The sequence below is a fragment of the Lynx rufus genome, unplaced genomic scaffold (assembly GCF_022079265.1).
Source record: "Lynx rufus isolate CCGP_SWC_20201006 ecotype Redwood Valley unplaced genomic scaffold, mLynRuf1.p SCAF_15, whole genome shotgun sequence".
Taxonomy (NCBI): Eukaryota; Metazoa; Chordata; class Mammalia; order Carnivora; family Felidae; genus Lynx; species Lynx rufus.
Genome location: NW_025814829.1, coordinates 35991660 through 36017812, shown reverse-complemented (window position 1 = coordinate 36017812; position 26153 = coordinate 35991660). Strand labels below are relative to the sequence as shown.

The 26153-nt window shown below is 37.9% G+C and overlaps 1 protein-coding gene across 2 annotated transcripts in view; it reads left to right on the top strand.

Moving 5' to 3' along the window:
* The window catches only part of ACBD6 (acyl-CoA binding domain containing 6), a 205166-nt gene that overhangs the window by 154334 nt on the left and 24679 nt on the right, over window positions 1-26153 (top strand). For both annotated transcript variants that reach the window (XM_047076859.1, XM_047076860.1), the window contains exon 7: window positions 23549-23579. In XM_047076859.1, coding sequence (XP_046932815.1) covers window positions 23549-23579 — 31 coding nt within the window. The remainder of the gene's footprint in view (window positions 1-23548; window positions 23580-26153) is intronic.

Sequence of the window (26153 nt, the reverse complement as noted above, 5' to 3'; positions counted from 1 at the left end):
ATGCCTGGCTTCAAAGCTTCAAAGTGTAGGCTGACTCTCTTGTTAGGATCTAATGCAGCTGGTGGCTTTATATTGAAGCCAGTGCTCATGTACCATTCCAAACATCCTAAGGCCCTTAAGAATTATGCTAAATCTGTGCCTATGCTCTATAAATGGAACAACAAAGCCTGGATGACAGCACATCTATTTACAACATGGTTTACTGAATATTTTAAGCCCACTGTTGAGACCTACTGCTCAGAAAAAGATTCCTTTCAAAATATTACTGCTCATTGACAATGCACCTGGTCACTCAAGAGCTCTTGATGGAGACAAACAAGATTAATGTTGTTGTCATGCCTGATAACACAACATCCATTCTGCAGCCCATGAATCAAGGAGTAATTTCAACTTTCAAGTCTTGTTATTTAAGAAATATGTTTCATAAGGCTGTAGCTGCCATAGATAGTGATTCCTCTGATGGATCTGGACAGAGTAAGTTGAAAACCTTCTGGAAAAGATTCCTCATTCTAGATGCCATTGAGAAAATTCATAATTCATGGAAAGAGGTCCAAATATCAATATTAACTGGAGTTTGTAAGAAGTGATTCCAACCCTTATAGATGACTTTGAGGGATTCAAGAGTTCAGTGGAGGAAGTTACTGTAGATGTGGTGGAAACAGGACGAGAACTAGAATTAGAAGTGGAGCCTGAAGATGGGACTGAATTGCTGCAAATCTCATGATAAAACTTACGTGGATGAGAAGCTACTTCTTATCAATGGGCAAAGAGCATGGTTTCTTGAGATGGAATCTACTTCTGATGAAGATATTGTGAAGGCTGTTGAAATGACAACCAAATATTTACAATATTACATGAACTTAGTTGATAAAGCAATGGCAGGGTCAGAGAAGATTGACTTCAGTTTTGGAAGAAATTCTGTGGGTAAAATGCTATCAAACAGCATTGCATGCTACAGAGAAATCATTCATGAAAGGAAGAGTCAGTCAGTTTGGCAAACTTCATTCACCGTTGTCTTATTTTAAGAAATTACCTCAGGCATCCCAGCCTTCAGCAACCACCACCTTGATCAGTCAGCAGCCATCAGCATCAAGTTAAGACCCTCCACCAACAAAAAGATTACAGCTCACTAAGAGCTCAGCTGATGGTTAACATTTTTTAGTAATTGTTTTTAAAGTATTTACATTCTTTTGTAGACATCATGCAATTGCACAACTTAATAGACTACAGTATAAGCATAACTTTTATGTGCACTGGGAAACTAAAAATTCATTTGACTCGCCTTATTGCAATATTTGCTTTATTGCAGTGGGCTGAAACTGAACCCTTCATGTCTCCAAGGTATGCCTGTAGTTGAATAAAACAAACCTAAAGTCAGTTACTAAAAGTTAAGAGCACAGCTTACTCTCAAGCATCTTGAAGTATTTCCCTGTGTAGCAAAAGACAAGGCCACTAGAGTTTCATACCATTTGTATTAGTCTAGACATTTCAGAACTAAGTCAAATTTGAGAGAAAGTTTAAATTCATAAAAATGGCTCTTCAAAATAAAAAGTAAAAAATAAATAGAGGGGAAGGAATAAAAACACATCATCGGATTTTTTGGGCTTTGTGGGTTAAATATTACCAGAAAAAAAATTTATTTAAATCCCCATAGCACAAAATTAACCATTTTAAGCCATTTTTAAGTAAACAGTTGAGTAGCATTAACTATATTCACATTGTTGTGCTTTTGTCACCACCATCCGTCTTCAGAACTTTTTCGTCTTCCCTAGCTGAAATTCTGTACCCATCAGACATTAACTCTCCATACTGTCTTCCTCCCAGCCCCAGCAAACCACCATTCTACTCTCTGTCTCATAGGAATTTGACTGCTATAAATACCTCATGTAAATGGAACTGTTTTCCATATTTGTTCTTCTGTAGTGGTTCATTTCATTGAGATTATTAAGTCTAACTCAGATATTTTTGTTAAATACTTACTCCATAGCCTAGATGCTACAAGACACAAAAGAAGTATCTACCATAGTCCCAGCCCTCAGGCTGCTTACTATTGAGCCAGTAAAAAACTCATTAAATAACAAGAACATTTACAAGCCAGATTGAAATCAAGTGCAGTAATGAGAGATACTCTGAAAGTACTTTAGAGAGAGGTAATGGGGGATAAAGTAGAGAGATTGGTAAGAGCCACAGTAGACAGAGACTTCTTCAAGAGGGAATTGTGGCCTGTCAAGAACTGTAAACGCCAGGTGATATTTGATGGCCATGGAGATGGGGACAGAGATAGATAGCACAAACAGCTTAATCTAGGTAGGTGTTTGTAATGAAGAATAATTGGATAAAGTAGGGAGATTGGGGGTGGGGAGAGTGCGCGCGCGCGCGTGTGTGTGTGTGTGTGTGTGTGTGTGTGTGTGTGTTTTAAAAAAGAGCCACAGGGGCGCCTGGGTGGCGCAGTCGGTTAAGCGTCCGACTTCAGCCAGGTCACGATCTCGCGGTCCGTGAGTTCGAGCCCCGCGTCGGGCTCTGGGCTGATGGCTCAGAGCCTGGAGCCTGTTTCCGATTCTGTGTCTCCCTCTCTCTCTGCCCCTCCCCCGTTCATGCTCTGTCTCTCTCTGTCCCAAAAATAAATAAACGTTGAAAAAAAAATTTTTTTAAATAAAAAATAAAAAAGAGCCACAGTAGATTTTTTTAGAATGATTAGTGACAGTGTACTGTTATTAGGGAGAAAGACAATAGGGAGGACCACCATGAAGATGCCATTGTGTTAATTCAGATATGAATTGATAAAGAATTTGTATTTGAGTAACAACAGAAGATATGAATAAATTTCGCAGATACCAAAAGGAAAATTTGAACTAGAGTCCCTTAACAGGTTGGGTTAAGGAGTGCTGGAAGAAAACATTGAAATGAGGCGCCACTGGAGAGGGTTGAAACATCTTTAGTTGCACTATTACTATCATATAGCCTGGTGGGTCATACCAAAATTGTTCAGTTGCTGGGGAGAGGAATGGGGAGTGAGGAGAATGCAAGTAGAGAAATATTTGATATGATTTTTACGATAGCTTAAAGACTTGACTTCAAAAAAAAAATCAGTTTTACAGTGACATTCAGAGGAAAAGCTGAAGAGAATCTGTATTAATAAAACTTTGCGAGAGATGAAAAGAGGAGCTAAAAAGAATAGGAAGTGGTTTTATTTCAGGGGAAAATGAGATGAAAGAGAGGCCCGCTAATAAATGAGAGGGTATGAACCCAAAAAAGCCTCATCATTAACTAAAGAATGAAACCCATTTTTAAAAGCTGACTTCACATAAGAAGTGAATTAACTAAAATTAGATAAAAAGTATAAAATATTTTGTTAAGTGGAAGTGACTTTGCTCTTGCAACGTCCTAAAGCAAATAAAAATCTCTGGAAATATTTTGCCTCTTCACCTACAAATGATATTTTAAAAAAAAAACAGCTTTCTTAGTGAATAAAGGTAATTTTCAAGTATATTCTTGATCCCTAATATATTTTGTTCTGTTAACTTGAAAACTAAGAAAGGGAAAAGAAAAGTATAAGAGCAAAAAGAAAGCTTATTTGGATTTTATTTGTTGATACATTGTTCAATAAGTCTGTCATTTAGTAAAAGCAGTGCAACAAATGTAGAAAGTAAATGTTTAGAAAGCTATGGACTATACAGCTGACAAAAGTAAGCAATATTTGTATATCCAGAAATAATACATTTAGAAATTAATAGCTTTTGGACTGAAGGTTTTAATTAATGGAAGAGGTAAAAATATGTCACAATTTCTGTCTTGATTCTATCCCATGTGGTTTTTATTCAGGAACTTCAGTGCTCACTTTGAAACCTGCCAGTCTTGGTCTCACTTCGTGAAACCTCGCAACCCCAGACACATTCATTTGTGCTCTGTGTTAACTTATTTGTACACAAACATCTCGGATCATGCTTCCTTTAAGATTTCAAATTCTGATATTTCTCTAAATCATTCTTTTTTTTTTTTTAAGTTTATTTACTTACAGAGAATGAGCAGGCGTGAGTGGGATAGGGGCAGAGAGGGAAGGAGAGAGAGAATCACAAGCAGGCTCTGTGCTGTCAGTGCAGAGCTTGACGTGGGGCTTGATCTCATGAACTGTGAGATCGTGACCTGAGCTGAAGTCAAGAATCAGACACTTAACCAACTGAGGCACTCAGGCACCCCTCTAGATTATTCATTCTTACATCCCCCATTTCCCAATCCTGATCCTTCATTACCTGCCTTAACATGCCTCCCAACTCAACCTGGAGCCCTGCAGTAGTCTTTTCAGTTCATCTTAGGGACCAAGAGGATGGGAGTGTGGTACCAAGACTGAAACCCGATCTTTAGCCCACAGTTGGAGCTCCTTCAGTTTCCCTGTGTGGTTGTATTTGCTAGAGAAAGACACCATTCTTTCTCCCAGAGACAGCTGCTCCTTATCATCAAGGTTTCATTTTTAATTTATCTCCCCCCCCACACACCAAAATTGAAAGGTAAGTAAGTCTTACCATGTTACTATTTCCATCCCTTTCCTTCATTAGTTTTTCATTTGTGCATTTATTCATTCAACAAATGTGTACTGGCTGCTTATTGTATACCAGGCAGCAAATTTTCATGCTCTAATAGAAAGTATCTCTTGAGGCACCTGGGTGGCTCAGTCAGCTGAGTGTGCAACTCTTGATCCTGGCTCAGGTCATGATCTCATGGTTCATGGAATTGAGCCCTGAGTCGGGCTCTGTACTGACAGGTCAGAGCCTGCTTGGGATTCTCTCTCTCCTGCTCTCTGCCTCTCCCCAGCTCGCTCGCTCTCTCTCTCTCTCTCTCTCTCTCTCTCCCTCTCCCTCTCTCTCCCTCTCCCCCTCTCTCCCTCTCCCTCTCCCTCTCTCTCCCTCTCCCTCTCTCTCTCAAAATAAATAAATTAAAAAAATAAAAGTACTTCTTTATTCACATACAGTATTTAAAGATGCAAGTGTTTAAGAAAGAGTCTTTAAAGATTACTAATCATACCATCAAGAAATGCTTAGGGTCTCTCTATACTAAGCCTACTAATCAGTCATCTTTCTAAGCTTGAGACTTCTAGGGATAAGGAATTCAAAGACTATTAAAGTAGCTGTTTTATGTTTGGAAACATCTTTCTATTAGAAAATTAAGTATCTGACTCCCTAAAATGTTCTCACATTCTTCCAAGTTCTACAATGTGTAGCCATGTAGAAGCAAACTCAGTTCCTCTGTTTTCAGATATTTTCTCTTTCATGTCTGACATGACATAATTCAAAATTACTGTACCATCCAATTAAAACCTTTTTTAAGCTCTTTGTATATGCCTTTCACAACATTTTTCACCCAGATTCAATACTACTAACACTGTAGGAGTCATCTAACCCAGAGAATAGCACCGTATTGTTTTTTTTTTAATTGCTGCATAGCCTATTACCACACATTCAGCAGCTTAAATCAATACATGTTTATTATCCCATGGGCTCTATAGTTCAGGAGTTGGGGTATGGCTTATTTGGATCTTCTCAGGGTCTCTCAAGGCTGCATTCAGAGTAACAGCCGTGCTGTATTTTCATCTGGAACTTGGTATTGCCTTCCAGACTAATTCAGATAATTGGCAGAATTTAGTTACTTGTGGTTGTAGGACTGAGGCCCTCCCTCAGCTGGAGGCCATCCCTCTCCATAGGCAGTTTACAACCTGGCCAACATGGCTGTAAAGGACAGCTCTTTCCATGCCATCTCTTCCCTCCATTATGGAAGTAGTATTCCTTATATTCACAGGTCCTAGTGATGCTCAAGGGGAAGGGCTTGCATACAAGGGCGTGGATCATCAGAGATCATCCTAAAATTCTGCCTGTCACAGGGACTGTCACTATCCTCATGTTAACATTATCCCAACTCTTAATACATTCCTAAAGTATAATTTGTTTTCTGAGTAGCTGCATCAAACTGAGTGAACTTATTCCTGCTAAAGACCCATGTCTTCAATTTATGCTCTCTAAGATATTTCCTCCACACTGTAGTTCATGACTATTTGGTCCTTTGTACAGAATCTTACATTTATCTGTTAAATTCCATCCTGTTAGATTCAACTGATCCAGCCTGTCAACATTTTGTTTCTCTCACCCAGTATACCTACCACATCTTAACTTTGGATGGATTTCCAAAACTTCAGATCAGAATTCTAAATTTCCAACAAATACTATTAGTTTTCAGGGAGCTGCTATAGGCCAGACTTTCTATATTGTAAAATAACGTAACTATGAAAAATTCAAGGTGTTTTAATTTTCCGTCGTAGTGGTAGTACCCGCTCATAGAATATATAGAAAAATAAAACAAAGGAAAATACTGCATAGATGTATATCTATTTACAATGTAGATTTTTAAAAATAAGTTTTCAGTATGCCATATTTTCTTGTTTCTTTGCTTGTTTTACATAGTTGAGGTCTTACTGTAAAAACTTTTTTTTTAACTTTATTTATTTATTTTGAGAGAGAGACAGAGAACAAGAGAGCACGTGAGGGGCAGAGAAAGGAAGAGACAGAATCCCAAGCAGGCTTTGCACTGTCAGCACAGAACCTGATGCAGGGCTCGAACCCAAAAACCCTGAGATCATGATCTGAGCCCAGATCAAGGGTCAGATGTTTAACCGACTGAGCCACCAAGGAGCCCCACTGTAAAAATACTTTTGATTCTTCCATTTTACACTTAATAATATTGTGATGATTTTCTAGGTTATAAATACCTTATGACCATCATTTTAAATTGCTATATAATAATCCATTCAACACATGTATTATTACCTTGTCCTATACTGTTGGGCATTAAATTGTTCCCAGTTTCTGGCTATTCTAGATAATACTAGAATGAGCTCTTTTTTTCCCCAAAGCTTTTAAAATATTTGAAGTGTTTTTTTAAGATAGATTCTAGAGATGCTAAACCAGAGGCAGTGAACATTTACTGAGTGTTAGGCTTACGCTCTTTGCAACAACAAATGAAAGTGCCTATTTCCTAGCACCCTCTGTGGATGGGGAACTGTTTTTTTTTTTACCTAGCAGACTGAAAATTTTCATTGTGAAAGTAAAGAATGAGTAAGTATGATCAGAAATAATCATTTCTTGGGTTTCTTTGCTCTGTGTGTGATTATTTACCATACAGGGGGTTTAGAATAGAGCAGATTGAGGTATATTGAGTTTTAACTGTACAATATTATAGAAACAGTAATGCTGTGAGCAGAACTCCCTTCAGAAGAGAAAGCAGCTTGGCTCTGATATCTTACATACCTTACGTATGCTGGACTAGTTTAGAAGGTTAATCTTTTAAAATAAACCAACAGCTTCTCAAAATATGCATACCTGAAAAAGTACAGCAATCAACTGAGGAGAAGTAAAGATGAGTGTATAATCCTGAGGAGTAAGATTATTTACCACTGAATGTGACGAAGGTGTGCTGTATGTGAGACTATAACTTCAGTTACCTGTTGTCTTTAACTTGCGAAAGTAAAAAAATTTAACCACTCTTTTCCTTACTTGTATTTATTTTTGTTGATTTCCCCTTTCTCCTTTTCAGTAGCATGGTATATTTGAAAAAAACATGGATTTTGATGTCAGAAGAGTCTGAGACCTTGGGCAAGTTATATATAATCTCTCTGAGCCTTATTTTACTGGAAATGGGAATAAGAATGCTTATGTAATAGGGTTGTTGTGAGAGATCAAAAGAAATGTTTATAAAACTTTCAGCATACGATAGGTATTCAGCCAGTGTTTGTTCCTCTTTCTTCCCTTAGTCTAAGAAACTTGTAACTATCTAGCACCTGTTGGAAAGTTAAACATTTTAGATTAGTATGGGTTTCAAATAACTGAAGTACAGTTAAATTCTGCTTTTCATTTTTTAGCTGATCTTCTATAAACATTTTTTTCTAACATATATTCTATACTTCACTGCCTCCTTCTTAAATTGTTGTTACTATACCGTGGGTATTTATAGAGAGCGTGAAGCATAGGGCCAAAAAGCTTCTCTTTCTCTCTTGCGATTGCTAAAATCGACTGGTTGGTGCACAGCCCAGCCCACTGTATGGCTAGCTATTCTCTGTGGTCTACAATGCCTGCAACTTGCCACCTCTGTCACAGCTGCTCATTTCTGCTGGCTGCTGCTGTTGCTGCCCTCATTCTTCCTCCTCATTACCGTTAGTCTCTGCTAGTCCTCTTACCATTTCTCTTCTCCTTCTTTCTCTCCAGGTTTCTTCCGTTGCATCTCATAGTTCGTAGGCAAATTGGGCCTTCATTGCTTTCTCAAACCAGGTAGAAGGATCCTTCTATACAGTGAGCCAGCTGGCCACAGCATGTTTAATGTGGTCCTTATCGGCATTTTTCCTCCATACTGTGGGCCCTATTCCAGATACTTGAGAACACTAAACAAGTCCTTGGATTAGTGAGGTGTAACTAGATCTGGTTTTCTTACAAGTCATTTATTTTTCTTTAGTCTTATTTAACTTTAATTTTATGCAGAGCTTTGTGCTAGTTACAAGGGATGACAGTAATTGGGGTGTCATAGGTTAAATTATGCCATAGTCCTTTCAAAAGAGCAGGAGAACACGTATTCACAAATAATACAAGCTAAAGAGGGGATGAGAGAGACAAAGTTTTAGTTAAGAATTGGGAAGGCTCAAGGTTCTAGTGGAAGTTCTAAAGCAGAGTGGCTGGCTGCCTTTGAGTCCAGTCTCAGAGTGGTGGATGATAGCTTTGAGTCCCTTCAAGAGTCAGAACAGAGAAACAGGCTAGATGGAGGGAAGCTTTCATGATTCTTTTCCATTTCAAAGGTAATGGTAGAGAATCACTTAATGGGATTATGGGCACATTTTTCCTTTTCTTACTTCTTTTTCTTATTTAAATTTCATGTATTATTTTGTCATTCCTTTATATTCCTTATGAATTTTTATTATTGATTTGGAAACAGGACGTGGAGGTATAGTGGAGGGTTGCACATTTCTATACTTTTGTAGTCTGAATTTTAAGCATGGCTGAATTTTTGTACACTCTTAACTTTATTATGTGATTTTGTTTATTTTAATTCAACTGAGTATTTTTATTTTACCCTAATGTATAATCCCTTACAAAGATTTTAAATGTATAACCAATTTTAATTTATTGGAATTGTTTTTGCTGCTGTTTATAACAACTCCGTATTTATTAACCTGGAACATTTGTTTTAAGCTAAAACAGAAAGGGAAGGCATAAATAATCATGACAAACAACCCTTTTCTGGTGTGGTCATTTGAAATGAAACAACTAAAAAATTTAATCAACTTAAATTTTAAAAAATTAGCTGATATAAGTTGTAAACCAGATGAGTAAAAGCTTTCACTTACTCATTCTTGACATTCAATTCCATTTATTCTTTGTAATATATTTTAAAACAGAATGTTTATAAAGACTAAGGTTTGGTTTCCTATATCCTGTTTTGAAGTTACCAAGAGAAAATGTCTAGAGTCATATTCTTGTTTTAATACAAATTCCACTTTAATACACAAAGTGGAATAGCAGAGGTTAAGATTTTGCAAATACAAGATAATGTGTTTTGTATAAAGTATCATAATCATAATAGTAAGAGTATTATAATATAGTAGTTGATTTAAAATAATTATTAACTATGATTAAAAACAAGCTTTATATTGATGAGCCATTACCATTGAGTTCATTGATTGAACATTTCTTAAGTGCTTATTATGTGCTAGGCATACAAAAGATGAATAAAAGAAGAATTTGCATTTGAGTCCCTAAAGACTGCAATATGATTAGTGAGTAATGTAAAATAATCGTCTTTCTTTGTTTCACCCAGAAACCTATTCTTTAGACATATCAAGGCACTTAGACATACAAACAACTCAGAATTGAGGAAAATTCTTAATGTCTTTTTAAAGCCTATTCCCTTCTCTAGTACTCTTGGAAGACAGGAAACGTAATAGAATTAGAAGACAAGCTGATTGTCCTCCCATCTTTCTATTCCCAACTTGCCAGTCAGTTCTGTGATTAGAGTCATGGTTCTTACGTTCATGTCCCTGCTCTAATTGATTTCTGGGTGGACATGCTCTAAGTCGAAAGATCAAAACTCTCAACATTTTACATTAAACACTAGAACACTTCAGCCCGTAGCATGTGAACTCAAAAGCCCCAAATTAGACATGGTGATCCGAGGAACATAGCAAACGAGAAATGTGTGGGAGGTAACCCTATCATGCTTGTAATTGTGAAGAGCCATTTACAAGTAGTCATGATTCTAATTGGTTTGATCAGTTTTTATTGGAAAGACCTAAGTAATAATTAGAATCACTGAAAAATAAATGTAAATATATACATAGTATTCAGATTCAGAGAAAATACAAAGGAATAGTAACTTTTTCTTGTTAAAAAATTAATAACAATAATATTAAGACATTTTGTAAAAGTACAAATAATAGATATAAAGAAAAAGATTTTAATCATCTTTAATCTCAGCGTTGAGGTAACCCCTTATCACATTTGATGTTTTCCTTATCTTTTTTCTGTAGGTAGGTAACACATTTTAAAAACAAAAAAATGGGGGTACCTGGGTGGCTTAGTCGGTTAAGGGCCTGACTTCGGCTCCAGTCATGATCTCACATCTCGTGAGTTCGAGCCCCGCATCGGGCTCTGTGCTGACAGCTCAGAGAGAGCCTTGAGCATGCTTTGGATTCTATGTGTGTGTCTCTCTCTTCCCCTCCCCTGCTCCCAATCTGTCTCTCAAATATAAATAAACATGTAAAAGATTTAAAAAAAAGGGGGGGGATCATCGTGTACATAGTTTTATAACCTATTTTATTTATTTATCACATATATCTTCTCTTTTCCATAGATACGTAATTTAACATAATTTCTGATGGCTGCCTGGTATTCTGTCACGCAGGTGTATCCTACTATAGCCATGCCACTGGTGAGATGCTTGTGTTGTTCTCTTTTGCAGTATGTTAGCTAGATTATAAGCTCCATGAGCACAAAGACACAGCCGGTTTATTTATCATTGTGGCCCTCATATATAGGCTTTCAGAAAATAGGTGCTTAATTCTCCTACCCTTCCTTGTCTGCACCTACGCAGCTAAACATGCCACCTGTTTACACAACTGTGCTCACTTCAGAGTTGTGACCGTTAATCTCAAGTGCCGCCCATTTGAGTGCCAGCCCTTAGTGCTGTCCAGCACTTACACTACCTTTCCTTACTTCCTGAAGTCTCCTGCCCTGTGAGATAACGCTTTCATACTTCCTCTTCTCTCCTCAAAATCCAGACACCTCCTTCTTCAGCTTCATTCTCTGCTAATGACTTTTCTTCCCACTTAACTGAGGAAGTAAGAGTCATTTTAAAAAAACTGCCACAAGTTCTTACCATCACATCTACCCACCTCCCTGCATCTGTGCTTATAGACCCCCTTCCCGCCTATGAGTGTGTATGAACTACCTGTGCTCCAGAAGCCAGCCCCTCTGCTTATATATCATCCCATCCTACTCAGGGATCTTAGTCCACATATCCTTTTATGCATGGTCAGTTTTCTTTCTCTTCTTTATAAGAATTGGTGCTATCTCTGCCCCATTTAACTGTCCCAACTACTGCCCCATTTCACTCCTCCTCTTTATGGCAAAATTCCGTGGAAGAGTTGTTTGTGTTCTCATCCCTCCTTTCCCATTAGTTCTTGGACCCACTTGAATGAGGTGTCCATTTCCACTATTCTTCCAGTTCTTACCAGGAAAACCACTAACTTCCACTTTGCCAACTCTAGGGATCACTTTTCAGTTGTTACCTTACCTGAACTGTTTAGCCGCATTTGGCATAATTACTCCTTCTCGAAATACTTTATTCTCTTATGTTTCAGAACATTACACTCCTCTGGTTTTCTTACTACCTTATTGGCTTTCTCAGTTCCGTGGGTTCTTTCCTCTTCAGTAGTCCCTTCTCAGTTCCTTTGGTTGCCTCTTTTGCTATCCTCTTGTCTTGGGATGCCTGAGAGCTCAACCTTTTCTCTTTGCGCAATTCTTTGGTGATCTCGTCCATTCTCTGGGCTTTAAATATATGCTCACAAATCTCAAATTTATATTTCTATTCTGTACCTCTCTCCTGAACTTCAGACCCATATTCTGACTGCCAACTTGACATTTCTCCTTGGATGTCTGATAGACATCCCATACTTAACCTGTCCAAAACCAGACTCCCAAAACCTCCTTGGCTCCAGTCCTTCTCATCTTAGTTAATGGCAATTATATCCTTGCTTCTCAGGCCAAATTCTTGGTGGAATCCTTAACTTCTTTCTTTTCTTACACTAATAACCAATCTATCAGCAAATCCTATCCCTTCTACCTTCATAATATGAACAGAATCTGATCACTTCTCACCTTGCCTTCTGCTAACCCTTTGGCCCAAGTCTTCTCATTTCTTACACAGATGGTTAAAATAAGCTCCCTGGGTGGTTTTCCACTTTCCCTTCAGTCTCTTCTCAGCCTAGTGGTCAGGGTGATCCTCTTAACCCATAAATGAAGTCAAGTTACTCCTGCTTAAAACCCTCCAGTGATCTCTTAACTAAATTCAGAATAAAAGCCTACAAGACCCTGTGCCATGTGGCCCTCTGTTACCTCTCACACCTCATTTCCTATTACTGCTCTAACTTGCTCACTCTGTTGCTGTCACACACTGGCCCCTTTTTAGTTCCTGAAACATGCCAGTACATGACCATTTCAGAGCCTTGCTCATCTTACTCCCTCTATTGCCTCCCCTCCCCACCCACCGCCGAGAGTCACAGAGTTTGTTCCCTCATCATTTTCAAGTTTTTCACCTCCAGTAATTTTTTTAGTAAGGCGTGTGTTGACTACGTTATTTTAAGCTGAAAGCCATTGTACCTGCCTCCAGTGTTCCCTGTCCCTTCCTGCTTTATTTTTCTCTACATCATGTATTATCATCTAACATATTGTGTATTTTACTTCCTTCGTTTATTTTCTGTGTTCCCCTCCTCCAAAACTAGGATGGAGATTTTTGTCTGTTTTTATTTCCTGCACTGAGAACAGTGCCTGGCACATAGTAAGTGCTCAGAAAATATCTGTTAATGAATGAATGTAAGCATTAGCATCCTTGGCATATAAACATGTGTACAAATCCATGATTCATTTTTTCTTTCACTCAGTGAAATGTTTGAGTGTTTACTGTGTGCCAGATACTGTGCTAGGTACTAGGTGTGTAACAGTCAAAAAGTCAGACAAGGGGGCGCCCTTGTCTGAGTGGCTTAGTCGGTTGAGCGTCTGACTTCTGCTCAGGTCATGATCTCACGGTCCGTGAGTTCAAGCCCCGCATCAGGCTCTGTGCTGACAGCTCAGAGCCTGGATTCTGTTTCAGATTCTGTGTCTCCCTCTCTCTCTGACCCTCCCCCGTTCATGCTCTGTCTCTCTCTGTCTCAAAAATAAACGTTAAAAAAAAAAAAAAGACAAGGGACCTACCCTTATGGAGCTCATAATCAAATGAAGATGACAGAGAAATACATTTTTAAACTATAAATTGTAGCAAGTGTTATGAAAGAAACAACCAGGGGATTGAACTGAAGAAAAGCAACAGGAGGTGACCTCTCTGAGGCAAGCAGTGAGGGAGGACTTTCTCTACATGGATGAGAGAAAGGCTGGGACTTGAAGGATGAGGAAGGATCCAGCTATGTGGAGAGCAGAAGGAACAGCATTTTAGGAGATCAGATTAGAAAGTTAGGCAGGGTTTCCTAGGTCCAGTGGTTCTCAAAGTATGGAATGGGAACCCCTGGAAGTCCTTCTGGTCTTTTCAAGGGGTCCATAAAGTCAGCACTATTTTCCTAACAACATTAAGACACTGTTTGCCCTTTTTTGCACTCATTCACTCAGGAGCAAGCAGTGGCATTTTCCAGAGGCCACATGACATGGTATCACAACAGACTGAATGCTGAATAGGATATGAATATCCAGTTATTTTTTACTTAGGCATTAAAGACATTTGCAAAAATGTAAAATAATGTCACTCTTCTCAGTGTTTTCCTTTCTTTTGGAAAATGTATTTGCATTTAAAAAATTAAGTTACTTATTATAACAGGTAATGATTTTTAAATTTCTCAACTTTAGTTTCTAATATGGTAAATATTGATAGATATAAACCACCTAAACAAAAGCTCTTTAAGGCCCTCAGTAATTTTGAAGACTTACTATACAAGGGCCTTCAGACCAAAAAGTTTAAGATCTGCTGTCCTAAGTTATGGTAAGAGTACTTTTTGTACTTTATTCTAAGAGTGATGGAAAGCTGTTGAAGGATATTAAACCGAGGTAGTGATGTGATCTAATTTAACTTTTGAAGAGTTCACTCACTGCTATGTAAAGAATACACTGGAGTGGGCCAGCAGTGGGGGGGACACATATGTAAAGGCATTGCATCAGGCCAAGTAAGCAGTGATGAAGGGTTGTACTGAGGTATGGAGTATTAGTTTGTAGAACTGCCATAACAAATTGCTACATACTAGGTTGCTTAAAAAAAAAGGTATTTATTGTTAGTAGGGCCATTTTTCTTCTGAAACCAGTAGGGGAGAACCTCACCATGCCTCTCCGAGCTTCTAGTGTTTGCTGGCAGCCCTTGGGATTCCTTGCTTTATAGATGCATAACTCCTGTCTTTTTCCAAATAAGGTCACAGTCTGAGGTAATGGGAGTTAGGATTTTAACATTATGGTGCGTAATAGGGGGAGGCAATGAGGACGAAGAGAAATGAAGGTGTCTATTTTGGAAGTAGAACCAGAATGGGCTGCTGGTTGATTAGATCTAGAGGATGAGGAAAAGAGAAGTCAGGGGTGGAACTCCCATTCCTGGCTTGGGAAGCTAGATGAATAATACACCCAAATGACACGCCATTTATTAACATGAACACTTGAGGATGGGACCATGTTTCTTAAGGGATACATTTCCAGAAGTGGAATTGCTAGGCCACCATTTTCTTGAGTATGCTCATGCATTTTTTCTTCCATACAGACCTTATTTAGTGTTATTAGTACTGTTTTAGCATTATTTAGTATTATTCTATCAGGCTGTCCTGATTTAAACAATCAGATATAGTAAAATGCAATATCGTAGCCCAGTTCACCTAGGTAGTCGAAGAATTTAGGCAAAAAGAAAATAAAAATAGGAAGAGAAAACACATGCCCTGAAAGAAGCTCTAATGATCAAAGTGACATAATTAAGAGTTGGCAAAGTCCTTTGAGATCCAAAAAGTATTTCAAATTAAATTTCTTGATGGGCATTCTGGATATACGTTTAATACCATATGATAATGTCTACTACAGTTTCCCCTGCTGTATGAAAAGCTGGCCTTAGGTAAAAATGTCTAAGTTCCCTAGTAACCTGGTGAGGTTAAAGATGTCAATTATAAGGCAGCCAACGGAATGGGAAAAGATATTTGCAAATGACATATCAGACAAAGAGCTAGTATCCAAAATCTATAAAGAAATCACCAAACTCCACACCCGAAAAACAAATAATCCAGTGAAGAAATGGGCAGAAAACATGAATAGACACTTCTCTAAAGAAGACATCCAGATGGCCAACAGGCACATGAAAAGATGCTCAACGTTGCTCCTCATCAGGGAAATACAAATCAAAACCACACTCAGATATCACCTCACACCAGTCAGAGTGGCCAAAATTAACAAATCAGGAAACTATAGATGCTGGAGAGGATGTGGAGAAACAGGAACCCTCTTGCACTGTTGGTGGGAATGCAAACTGGTGCAGCTGCTCTGGAAAACAGCTTGGAGGTTTCTCAAAAAATTAAAAATAGATCTACCCTATGACCCAGCAGTAGTACTGGTAGGAATTTACCCAAGGGATACAGGAGTGCTGATGCACAGGGGCACTTGTACCCCAGTGTTTATAGCAGCACTCTCAACAATAGCCAAATTATGGAAAGAGCCTAAATGTCCATCAACTGATGAATGGATAAAGAAATTGTGGTTTATATACACAGTGGAATACTATGTGGTGATGAGAAAGGTATGCATGTATGTATGTATGTATGTATGTATGTATATACCACATCTTCATTATCTATCAGTGGATACATGAGTTGCTTCCCTATCTTGGCTTCTGTGAATGTTGCAATAAACATAAAGGTGCATATATCTTTTCAAATTAGTGTTTTCATTTTCTTTGGCTAAATACCCAAAAGTGGTATTACTGGATCATATGGTATTTCTATTTTTAATTTTTTGAGGAAGCTCTATACTGGTTTCCACAGTGGCTGCACCAATTTACATTCCCACCAATAGTGCATGAGGGTTCCTTTTTCTCCACATCCTTATCAACACTTGTTATTTCTTGTCTTTTTGATTCTAGCCATTCTGACAGGTGTAAGATGATCTCTTATGGTTTTGATTTGCATTTTCCTGATGATGAGTGATGTTGAGCGTCTTTTCATGTGTCTGTTGGCTATCTTAATGTCTTTGGGAAAATGTCTAATCAAGTTCCATTTTAATCAGATTATTTGAGGGGGATAGAGTTGTAGAAGTTCTTTTTTTAAAAAAAATACCACTCTTATTTTCCAACAAAGGTTTGTTTTTCTTTGTTTTTGTTGTTGTTTTTAGTATAATTGATGCACAATGTTACATTAGTTTCAGGTATACAACCTAGTGATTCAGCTTCTCTGTATGTTACGCTGTGCTCCCCACAAGCATAGCTACCATCTGTCAGTCACCTACAATGCTACAACGATGTCATTGACTATATTCCCCATGCTGTGCCTTTTATTTCTGTCTTAACTCATTTCATAACTTTATATTTTGGATAGTAACCCCTTATTGAATGTATCATTTGCAATATTTTCTCCTATTCAGTAGATTGCCACTTGATTTTTGTTGATGGTTTCCTTTGCTGTGCAGAAGCTTTTTATCTTGATGTAGTCCCAATAGTTTATTTTTGCCCTTGTTTCCCTTACTTGAAGAGACAAATCTAGAAAAATGTCACTAAGGCTGATGTCAGAGAAATTACTGCCTGTGTTTTCTTCTAGTTTTATGGTTTCAGGTCTCACACTTAGGTCTTTAACCCATTTTGAGTTTATTTTTGTGTGGTCCAATTACATTCTTTTGCATGTAGCTGTCCAGTTTTCCCAGCACCATTTGTTAAAGACTGTCTTTTTCCGGGGCTCCTGGGTGGCTCAGTCGGTTAGGCGTCTGACTTTGGCTCCGGTCACAATCTCACGGTTTGTGGGTTCAAGCCCCGCGTCAGGCTGTGTGCTGACAGCTCAGAGCCTAGAGCCTGTTTCAGATTCTGTGTCTCCCTCTCTCTCTTCCCCTCCCCCACTCTCACTTTGTCTCACTATGTCTCTGAAAAATAAATAAATGTAATAAAATTTTTTTAAAAAGACCGTCTTGTCCCCATTGCATATTCTTGTCTCCTTTGTCGTAGATTAATTGATCATATAAGCATTGGTTTATGTCTGGGCTCTCTATTCTGTTCTGATCTATGTGTCAGTTTTTGTGCCAGTATCATACTGTTTTGATTCCTACAGCTTTGCAGTATATGTTGAAATCTGGGATTGTGATACTTCCAGCTTTGTTCTTCTTTCCCAAGATTACCTTGGCTCTTGAGGCTCTTTTGTGGTTCCATACAAATTTTAGGATGATTTGTTCTCATTCTGTGAAAAATGCTGTCGGTATTTTGGTAAGGATTGCATTGAATCTGTAGATTGCTTTGGGTAGGATGGACATTTTAACAATATTGGTTCTTTTAATCCACGAACCATGGAATATCTTTGTTTGTTCGTGTCGTCTTCAATTTCTTGCATCAGTGTTTTATGGTTTTCACAGTATAAGTCTTTCACCTCATAAGGTTAAGTTTATTACTAGGTATTTTTATTCTTTTTGGTACAATTATAAATGGGATTGTTTTCTTAATTTCTCTTTCTGTTACTTCATTACTATTGTATAGAAATGTAACAGGTTTGTGTATATTAATTTTATATCCTGCAACTTTACTGAATTCATTTATCAGTTCTGATCGTTTTTGGTGGAGTCTTTAGGGTTTTCTATATATAGTATTATGTCATTTGCAAATAGTGACAGCTTCACTTCTTCCTTACCAATTTGGATACCTTTTATTTCTTTTTATTGCCTCATTGCTACAGCTAGGACTTCTAGTATTAAGTTGAATAACATGGTGGGAGTGGACATCCTTGTCTTATTCCTGATCTTAGAAGAAAAATTCTGTTTTTCACCATTGAATATGATGTTAGCTATAAAATATGTGTATCTTGACTTAGAAATATGCCTCTTCAAAGCATAAGAGACTGTTAAAAACTGAGAACAAACTGAGGGTTGATGGGGGGTGGGAGGGAGGGGAGGGTGGGTGATGGGTATTGAGGAGGGCACCTTTTGGGATGAGCACTGGGTGTTGTATGGAAACCAATTTGACAATAAATTTCATATATTAAAAAAAAAAGAAATATGGCTCTTGATTCAGTTTCATAAAATGCTTCTAGCAGTAGGGAAAAACTGAGGACTTGGCCACAGAGTTTTATGCACAGGAATTAGTAATGTTATCAGTGGTTTAATGTTAAAGGGATAAAATAAAGTCTCCTATATATCAGTTCTAAGCAAAATTTTTAATATTTTCATCAATACTTCATTTGGTAAAATTAAATATATTTCTTATATTTGATAGAGTGCCCAGTCTGGAGATAGAAGAAAACTAAGTTCTTAAAGAAATAATTACTAATAAAATGGAGACGTGATTAAAACAAAGTAAGAAAGGATAAGTGCAGAATACATGTGGGGAGAGAAATAACCTGTATAAATTCATGAGGGACCAGTTTGTTGTGTGACCCTATAGAAGAAAAGGAATCTGGAAGTCATACTGAATATAGTAATCATTTAGCCCTTAGTTAACTATAAACTCAGTCTCCTGTTCATCATTGTTTAGTCCCTCATTACATTACTTTATCTGGTATTATATTCCATACTATAGGAATTATGTGGGAACTTTTGTTTTTAATTCAGGTAAAAGAAAAAAGGTACATCAAGAAATTAAAGAATAAACCAATGAGGAAAGATTAATGTATTCATTCCCCCATTTCAAGAACATTTATTGAGCATACACTATATGCAAGATACTGTGATGGGCACTGGGTAAAAGACATAGTACTTGTCTGCAAGAAGTTTACAGTCTTAGTGGAAGAGACAGGTAAGTGTGTATGATCTGCCCAGTGTAGAAAAAGAGGAGTTGGGGAGGTTTCCTGAAGAAAGTGAACTGAGTCTTAAAGGTTAAGGAATTTCCTTTTCCCCCAGATTCCAGACTAAATCTGAAAATTTTTCCCACTGTAAAACACCCAGCAGTGCAGCAAAAAATACAATAAGCATCCCTCTGAATGCAGAGCAGAGCTTTAAAAAAAAAAAAAAAGCAAAGTAATTCTCCAAGGGCCCAAACACACACAGCTAAGAAACAGAATTTCAGAGACTCATTTTCTCTCCATCTCTGACCACTACTTCTCTCTGTGAATACTTACTCACTTTTTTCCTACTGAAGAAGTTTTCTCCAAGAAGTGAAGAATGTCTCCACTTGCAGTTTGGGTTCACACCTTCTGCTGTTGCTTCTTTAAAACTTTCTTTTATTTATATTTTGGTAAAATACAACATAAAATTAACTGTTATAACCATTTTTAAGTGTACAGTTCAGTGGCATTAAGCACATTCACACTGTCGTGCAGCCACCACCACCATCCACCTCCAGAACTTTTTCACCATCGCAGATTGAAACTCTGTACCCATTAAACAATAACTCCTCATTCCTTCCTTCCCTGAGCCCCTGGTGTCCACTATTCTGTTTTTCTGTCCCATTGAATTTGGCTACTCTGAGTACTTCGTGTAAATGAAATAATACAGTATTTGTCCTTTTGTGTCTGTCTCATTTCACTACACCATTTTCTTTTGCTTGGAGAGGAAAGGATCTTCTCTATACACATACTTCCATCCCCTAGTTCCATATTTTAAAATCCTGAGAGAAAAAATAGGATAGGTTTGGCTTAGCTTTTCAGACCAGGAGGATGATGAGTGCTATGGTTTGTTCAGCTTGGGTTACCCTCGCATCTTCCCCAGTTCTTTGTGTAAACATACCTTTTCATAGAGCCTTTTTTTGTCCTATCTAAAACAGCACCCCACATCACTCTAGATTCTTATTCTGCTTTATCTTTTCAGAGCACTTATCTCTGCCTGTTATTAAATATACTTACTTGCTTATTACTTTTCCTGGCAGTAGAATATAAGATTTATAACATGAAGGACCTTGTCTGTCTTGCTCATCTCCGTGTTTCTAGTCCCCAGAACAGTGACTGGGACATAATAGGAGCTCGATAAATATTTTTAATTAACTGGAAATTGGGCTGAAGATACACATTTAGTATTCATTGGTAAAAGTGATTAAAAGAAATGGTTTCCACCTCCCTAGTGAAGATAACCAATTAGAAATTAAAAGAAACTAGCCTTTAGTATATATGAATAGGGTGATTAAGAAAGTTATGCACAAATAGCAAGAGAACTACACTTTCTAAAGATAGATAATTGTGGAAAATAATAACCTTGCATGATGGATGCATAAGTCCAAAATTATAATAGATTAAGCCCTTTCTGAAATTGTTTTTCTATTACTGGACATTTAAACCATAAATGAATAAACGAACGTATAAACTCATCACATACATGCGTGTGAATGCATAAACACACACACACACACACACACTCTTTTACTGATTAACATTGGAAGCGGGCAAAGTAGATGTGAGTCTAAAGCTGTAATGGGCAGTTCAGTTCTTTCTAAATGCCTTTGGTGGTAGCCAGGCAATTCAGAACACTCTGGAGCACAACTTCCCATTGTCATGCTGATCACCCATCAGCATCACATGGATTGGAACCTGTTAACTGTAGCTGCCTTCGCTCTCTTCCCTTACCTGTCCTTAACCTCAAGAGCAGGGCAAGGCAAAGGGGAGCAGGGAGCAAGGTAGGGGCTATATTGGAAAAGACAAGAAAGAAGTAGGTATTTTGTAATGTATATAATTGTTGAGTCACTATGTAGTATACATGCGACTAATATAATTGTGTCAGCTATACTTCAATTAAAAAAATTTTTTAAGGAGGCAAAAATGTTCTGTTATCTCCCTGACTTCTTAGTGCTGCTTTCCATCATTCCCTTAGAATTTATTATCCTTATGTTGCTCAATGAGCATCCACTGTTACACTTCAGCCAAGTCTACCCTACTCCCAGGGGCCCTCAAAATTACTTCTTTCATATCTCCGCTCACTTCTCACACCTCACTCCCAAATCCAAAAGAATTCCCATTCTCTGGTAGGAAAACTGTTTAATTAAACTATATTGCAGGGCACCTGGGGGGCTTAGTTGGTTAAGCGTCCCACTTCGGCTCAGGTCATGATCTCACAGTTCGTGGGTTCAACCCCACGTCAGGCTCTGTGCTGACAGCTCAGAGCCTGGAGCCTGCTTCGGATTCTTTGTCTCCCTCTCTCTTTGCCACTTCCCTGCACTCTCTATCTCTCTCAAAAATAAACTTAAGAAAAAAAATGTTTTTGAACTATATGGCCTTAAAGTTGTCTCCCTACCTCCACTAGAAGTCACCCCTGTAAACCTTCTCTAGGTGTTAAAAAGCCCTTAAGGAGTGACTTTCTCACTATTTATCTGAACCAGTAAAGAACTTTCCTGTGACAGCTTTTTGCTTTCCTTCCTAGGGGATTAAATAGAACCATAGCCAAAAAGTTCTGGGAATCAATCCCCACATTCAACTTTTAAGAAGTGGGAAAGGTAGATACGATGTACCCTAGAATAGTTGATTAGGTCATAATATCACCCTCTCCCAGTTATTCACAACAATTAAGCTTTTTTTTTAAATTTTATTGTGTTTTTTCACTTTTGAGAGAGAGAGAAAGAAGGCAGGCAAGCAGGGGAGGGGCAGAGAGTGAGGGAGAGAGAGAATCCTAAGCAGGCTCCTCTCCAGCATGATGTAGGGCTTGAACTAGCGAACCGTGAGATCATGACCTGAGCAGACACATAACCAACTCAGCCACCAAGGTGCCCCTAAGCATTTATTCTTAATTATCAGGGCACAATAGGGCCATGCATATTACTAAGTCAATATCAAATTAATTACTAAATTCTGCTTTCACTTGTACTTAATCCTGATTTATTTGTTGTTCATTAATATCATCACCTACTCTCAACTTAATAAGAGGCAGTATTGCTGGGGTGCCTGGATGGCTCAGTCAGTTGAGCATCTGGCTCTTGACTTTGGCTCAAGTCATGCTCTCATGGTTCCAGGGTTCGAGTCCCATATTGGGCTCTGTACTGATGGCATGGAGCCTGCTTGGGATTCTGTCTCCCTCTCTCTCTGCCTCTTCCCCACCCATAAGCACGCACGCACTATCTCTCAAAAATAAACGTTAAAAAAAAGGCAGTGTTGCTAAAAAGCACTTACCTGTGCTAAAATTAGTATATATAGTTAGAATATCTTGGTTTTAAAAGAATAAAAAAATTAAATCAACTATTGGAGTTATCTATGGGAACTCCAAACTTAGTAACTTCTAGGACTTTGTGTGCTTTGAAATCACATTTCTTTTTTTTTTTTTTCAACGTTTTTTATTTATTTTTGGGACAGAGAGAGACAGAGCATGAACGGGGGAGGGGCAGAGAGAGAGGGAGACACAGCATCGGAAACAGGCTCCAGGCTCCGAGCCATCAGCCCAGAGCCTGACGCGGGGCTCGAACTCACAAAGCGCGAGATCGTGACCTGGCTGAAGTCGGACGCTTAACCGACTGCGCCACCCAGGCGCCCCTAAATCACATTTCTTTTTATTTATTTATTTTTTCAAGTTTATATATTTGGAGAGAGAGAATCCCAAGCAGGCTCCACGAGCCCAGCATGGGTTTCAATCTCACAAACTGTGAGATCATAACCTGAGCCGAAATCAAGAGTCAGACGCTTAACTGACTGAGCCACCTAGGCACCCCTGAAATCACATTTCTTTATGGTATTTGCTCTGGTTAGGAAACCTAATATTTGAATGTAGAATTTATGAATATTTGAAAGGGGATTGAAAAGCTACTAACTTTTGAGAAATCACAGATGTCTCAGATATATCTGGTGATAAACTTAAAAAAACATTATAATACTAGCTGAGATCAATGATACACAGCATCAGAGGGTTTTTGCCATTAATTGGGTAATCAAACTGCCACATTCTAAGAGGTTCCCTTTGGTTTAATATCTGCAATCTGGTTATCCTGTGACTCTGCTGTAGCTACTTCAGTACACAAATTACCATTCAACACTCTCCTATTCTCCCAGGTAGAGCTTGGCCAAAAGTTACTGTGAGGCAAGAAGAACTGTATTTGATAAACCTTTAGAACTTTGGTATATCAGATATATTTGCTATAGCTTGTGTACTTCCATACTTCTGCAATAACTTAGACTTCTAAAATGTGTTATTTGTTTCTTTTACAGGACAATGAAGGCCAAACAGCTCTACATTATGGTAAGATGTCTCTAACTTATTAATAACCATATTTGGAAGTTTTCTTTATTTGTTTATTTCAACTTTGTCCAGCCCTGTGTAGTGCTTGGAAAAAGGCCTGGACAGTTGGTACAGCCAGTGTGGAAAACAATGTGGAGGTTCCTCAAAAGATTAAAACTAGAATTACCATGTGATCCAGTAATTCCACTACTATATACTTACCCAAAGAAAACAAAAGCACTAACTAAAAAATATGCACCCCATGTGGACTGCGGCATTATTTACAATAGCCAAGATACAGAAGCAACCCAAGTGTCCACTATAGATGAATGGATAAAGAAGATGTGATGTGTATGTGTATATATATGTGTACACACACACAGAAATATTAGCCACAAAAAAAGAATGAGATCCTGCCCTTTGCAACAACATGGGTGAACCCAGAGGGTATTATGCTAAGTGAAATAAATCAGTCAGAGAAAGACAAATACTAGATTATTTCACTCGTTTAAGAATTTAAGAAACAGGGGCGCCTGGGTGGCTCAGTCGGTTAAGCGGCCGACTTCGGCTCAGGTCATGATCTCATGGTCCGTGAGTTCGAGCCCCGCGTTTGGCTCTGTGCTGACAGCTCAGAGCCTGGAGCCTGTTTCAGATTCTGTGTCTCCCTCTCTCTCTGCCCCTCCCATGTTCATGCTCTGTCTCTCTCTGTCTCAAAAATAAATAAGTGTTTAAAAAAAATTAAAAAAAAAAAAGAATTTAAGAAACAAAACAAATGAACAAAGGAAAAAGAGACTCTTAAATACAGAGAACAAACTGGTGGTTGCCAGAGGGGAGGTGGGTGGGGGTGGGTGGGTGAAATGAATGAAGGGGATGAAGATTAAGACTGTACTTAATCTTGGTGAACACTGAGAAGTATATAGTATTGTTGAATCATTATATTATATATCTGAAACTAATATAACACTGTATGTTAATTATACTTTAAAATAAAAATAGATTTAAAAGGAAAGTGTCTAGCACTAGCAGAGACACAGTAATTTTTTGTTTAGAAACAGATTAATAACCTCCACAGTTGGAGGTATGTTAAAATTCTGTGGGAACATTCATAGTAAATAGAGCATTTCTATACCGTCAACAGAAATGGAGCCTCCTCCAGTCCACCTTTGAAAATTCATTCTTTCATTCTCAGTACTCTCAATGACAAGTGAGATACTAATCATTGTCACTCTAGGAGCTACAGTCTCTCCTAAAAGATATACTTTCTTGATGTAACTGAAGTAAAGAAAAACAGATTTGAATTTATAACTAATTTCACCTGCTGATTACCTTAGTCAAGTAATCTTCACTTAACTAACTAATCTATAAAATAGAGGTTAATCTGTAAGATGCAAATAATATGGCTCTTAAAGAGTACTGGGTAAATTCAGTGAGATAAAAGATATTTTGTAAATAAAGCACTTACTAAAAGGATTCCTACTTTTATTCTATTTGGCTGTGTATATGGTTGAATAAAACACAGCCATCAATATTTAAACTAGATTAAGGATCAACCCCCTTCATACTTTTGGGGACAGAATACATTAGGCTCTTTTGCCACTTTTGGCCATCCTGGACCACCATTCAATAATAAATGGCTCAGATGCCCCTGGACATTTCTGTCCACTGCTTATTAGCATTTGCTTGGATGTCAGGAACCTCACTGAATAGTCTAGGAGTCTAAACTGTTGGGCTAGCTGTTAATGCTAACTATATTTTTCAACCTGATAATGAAGGGTGAAATATCACCAAATGCATGCCCCTAACTTGGGTACCAAAACCAGTGCAAAAAAGGAAAATTTGAGTCAGTCTCACTTTTGAACATATATGTAAAAATCCTAAATGAAATATTAGCAAATTATATTCATCAGTGTATTTTTTAAAGCTGTGACAAAGTTGAATTTATCTTAGGAATTCAAAGAAGATTTAACAGTTCAAGCATTTATCAATGTAGTTTGCCACGTTAACAAATTAGTTGAAAAACCGTTTGGTCAAATCAGATGCAGAAAAAGCAATTGAGAAAATTCAGTACTCAGAATGCAATATAAAGAAACTTATAGAGAAAAGTAATTAAGACCCCAGGCTCTTAAGCCGGACTTCTGGGTTCAAATTCTAGTCCTACTCCTGAACTTGGACAGATTATTTAACTTCAATGTACTTGTTTACTCATGGTGAAATAGGAATAATAATAACCTGAAAGATATATTATGAACATGTAATAGGCTAATCTATGTGAAGTGCTTAGGACAATGTTGGACACCTTGAAGGCACTCAGTAGTGTTAGCTAATATGATTGTTCATGAGATAAATTCCTAATAAACTACAAATGCAAGGAAATTTCTATGGCCTAATTAAATTATACATTATAAACCTAGTGCAAATATTACTGAAGATGAAATATTTGAAGCATTTCCTTTAAAATCAGGAATAAGAAAAAGATGCCTACCAAAACTAATTTTCTTGGGGCGCCTGGGTGGCACAGTTGGTTGAGCGTCCGACTTCGGCTCATGGTTTGTGAGTTCAAGCCCCACCTCGGGCTGGGTGCTGATAGCTCAGAGC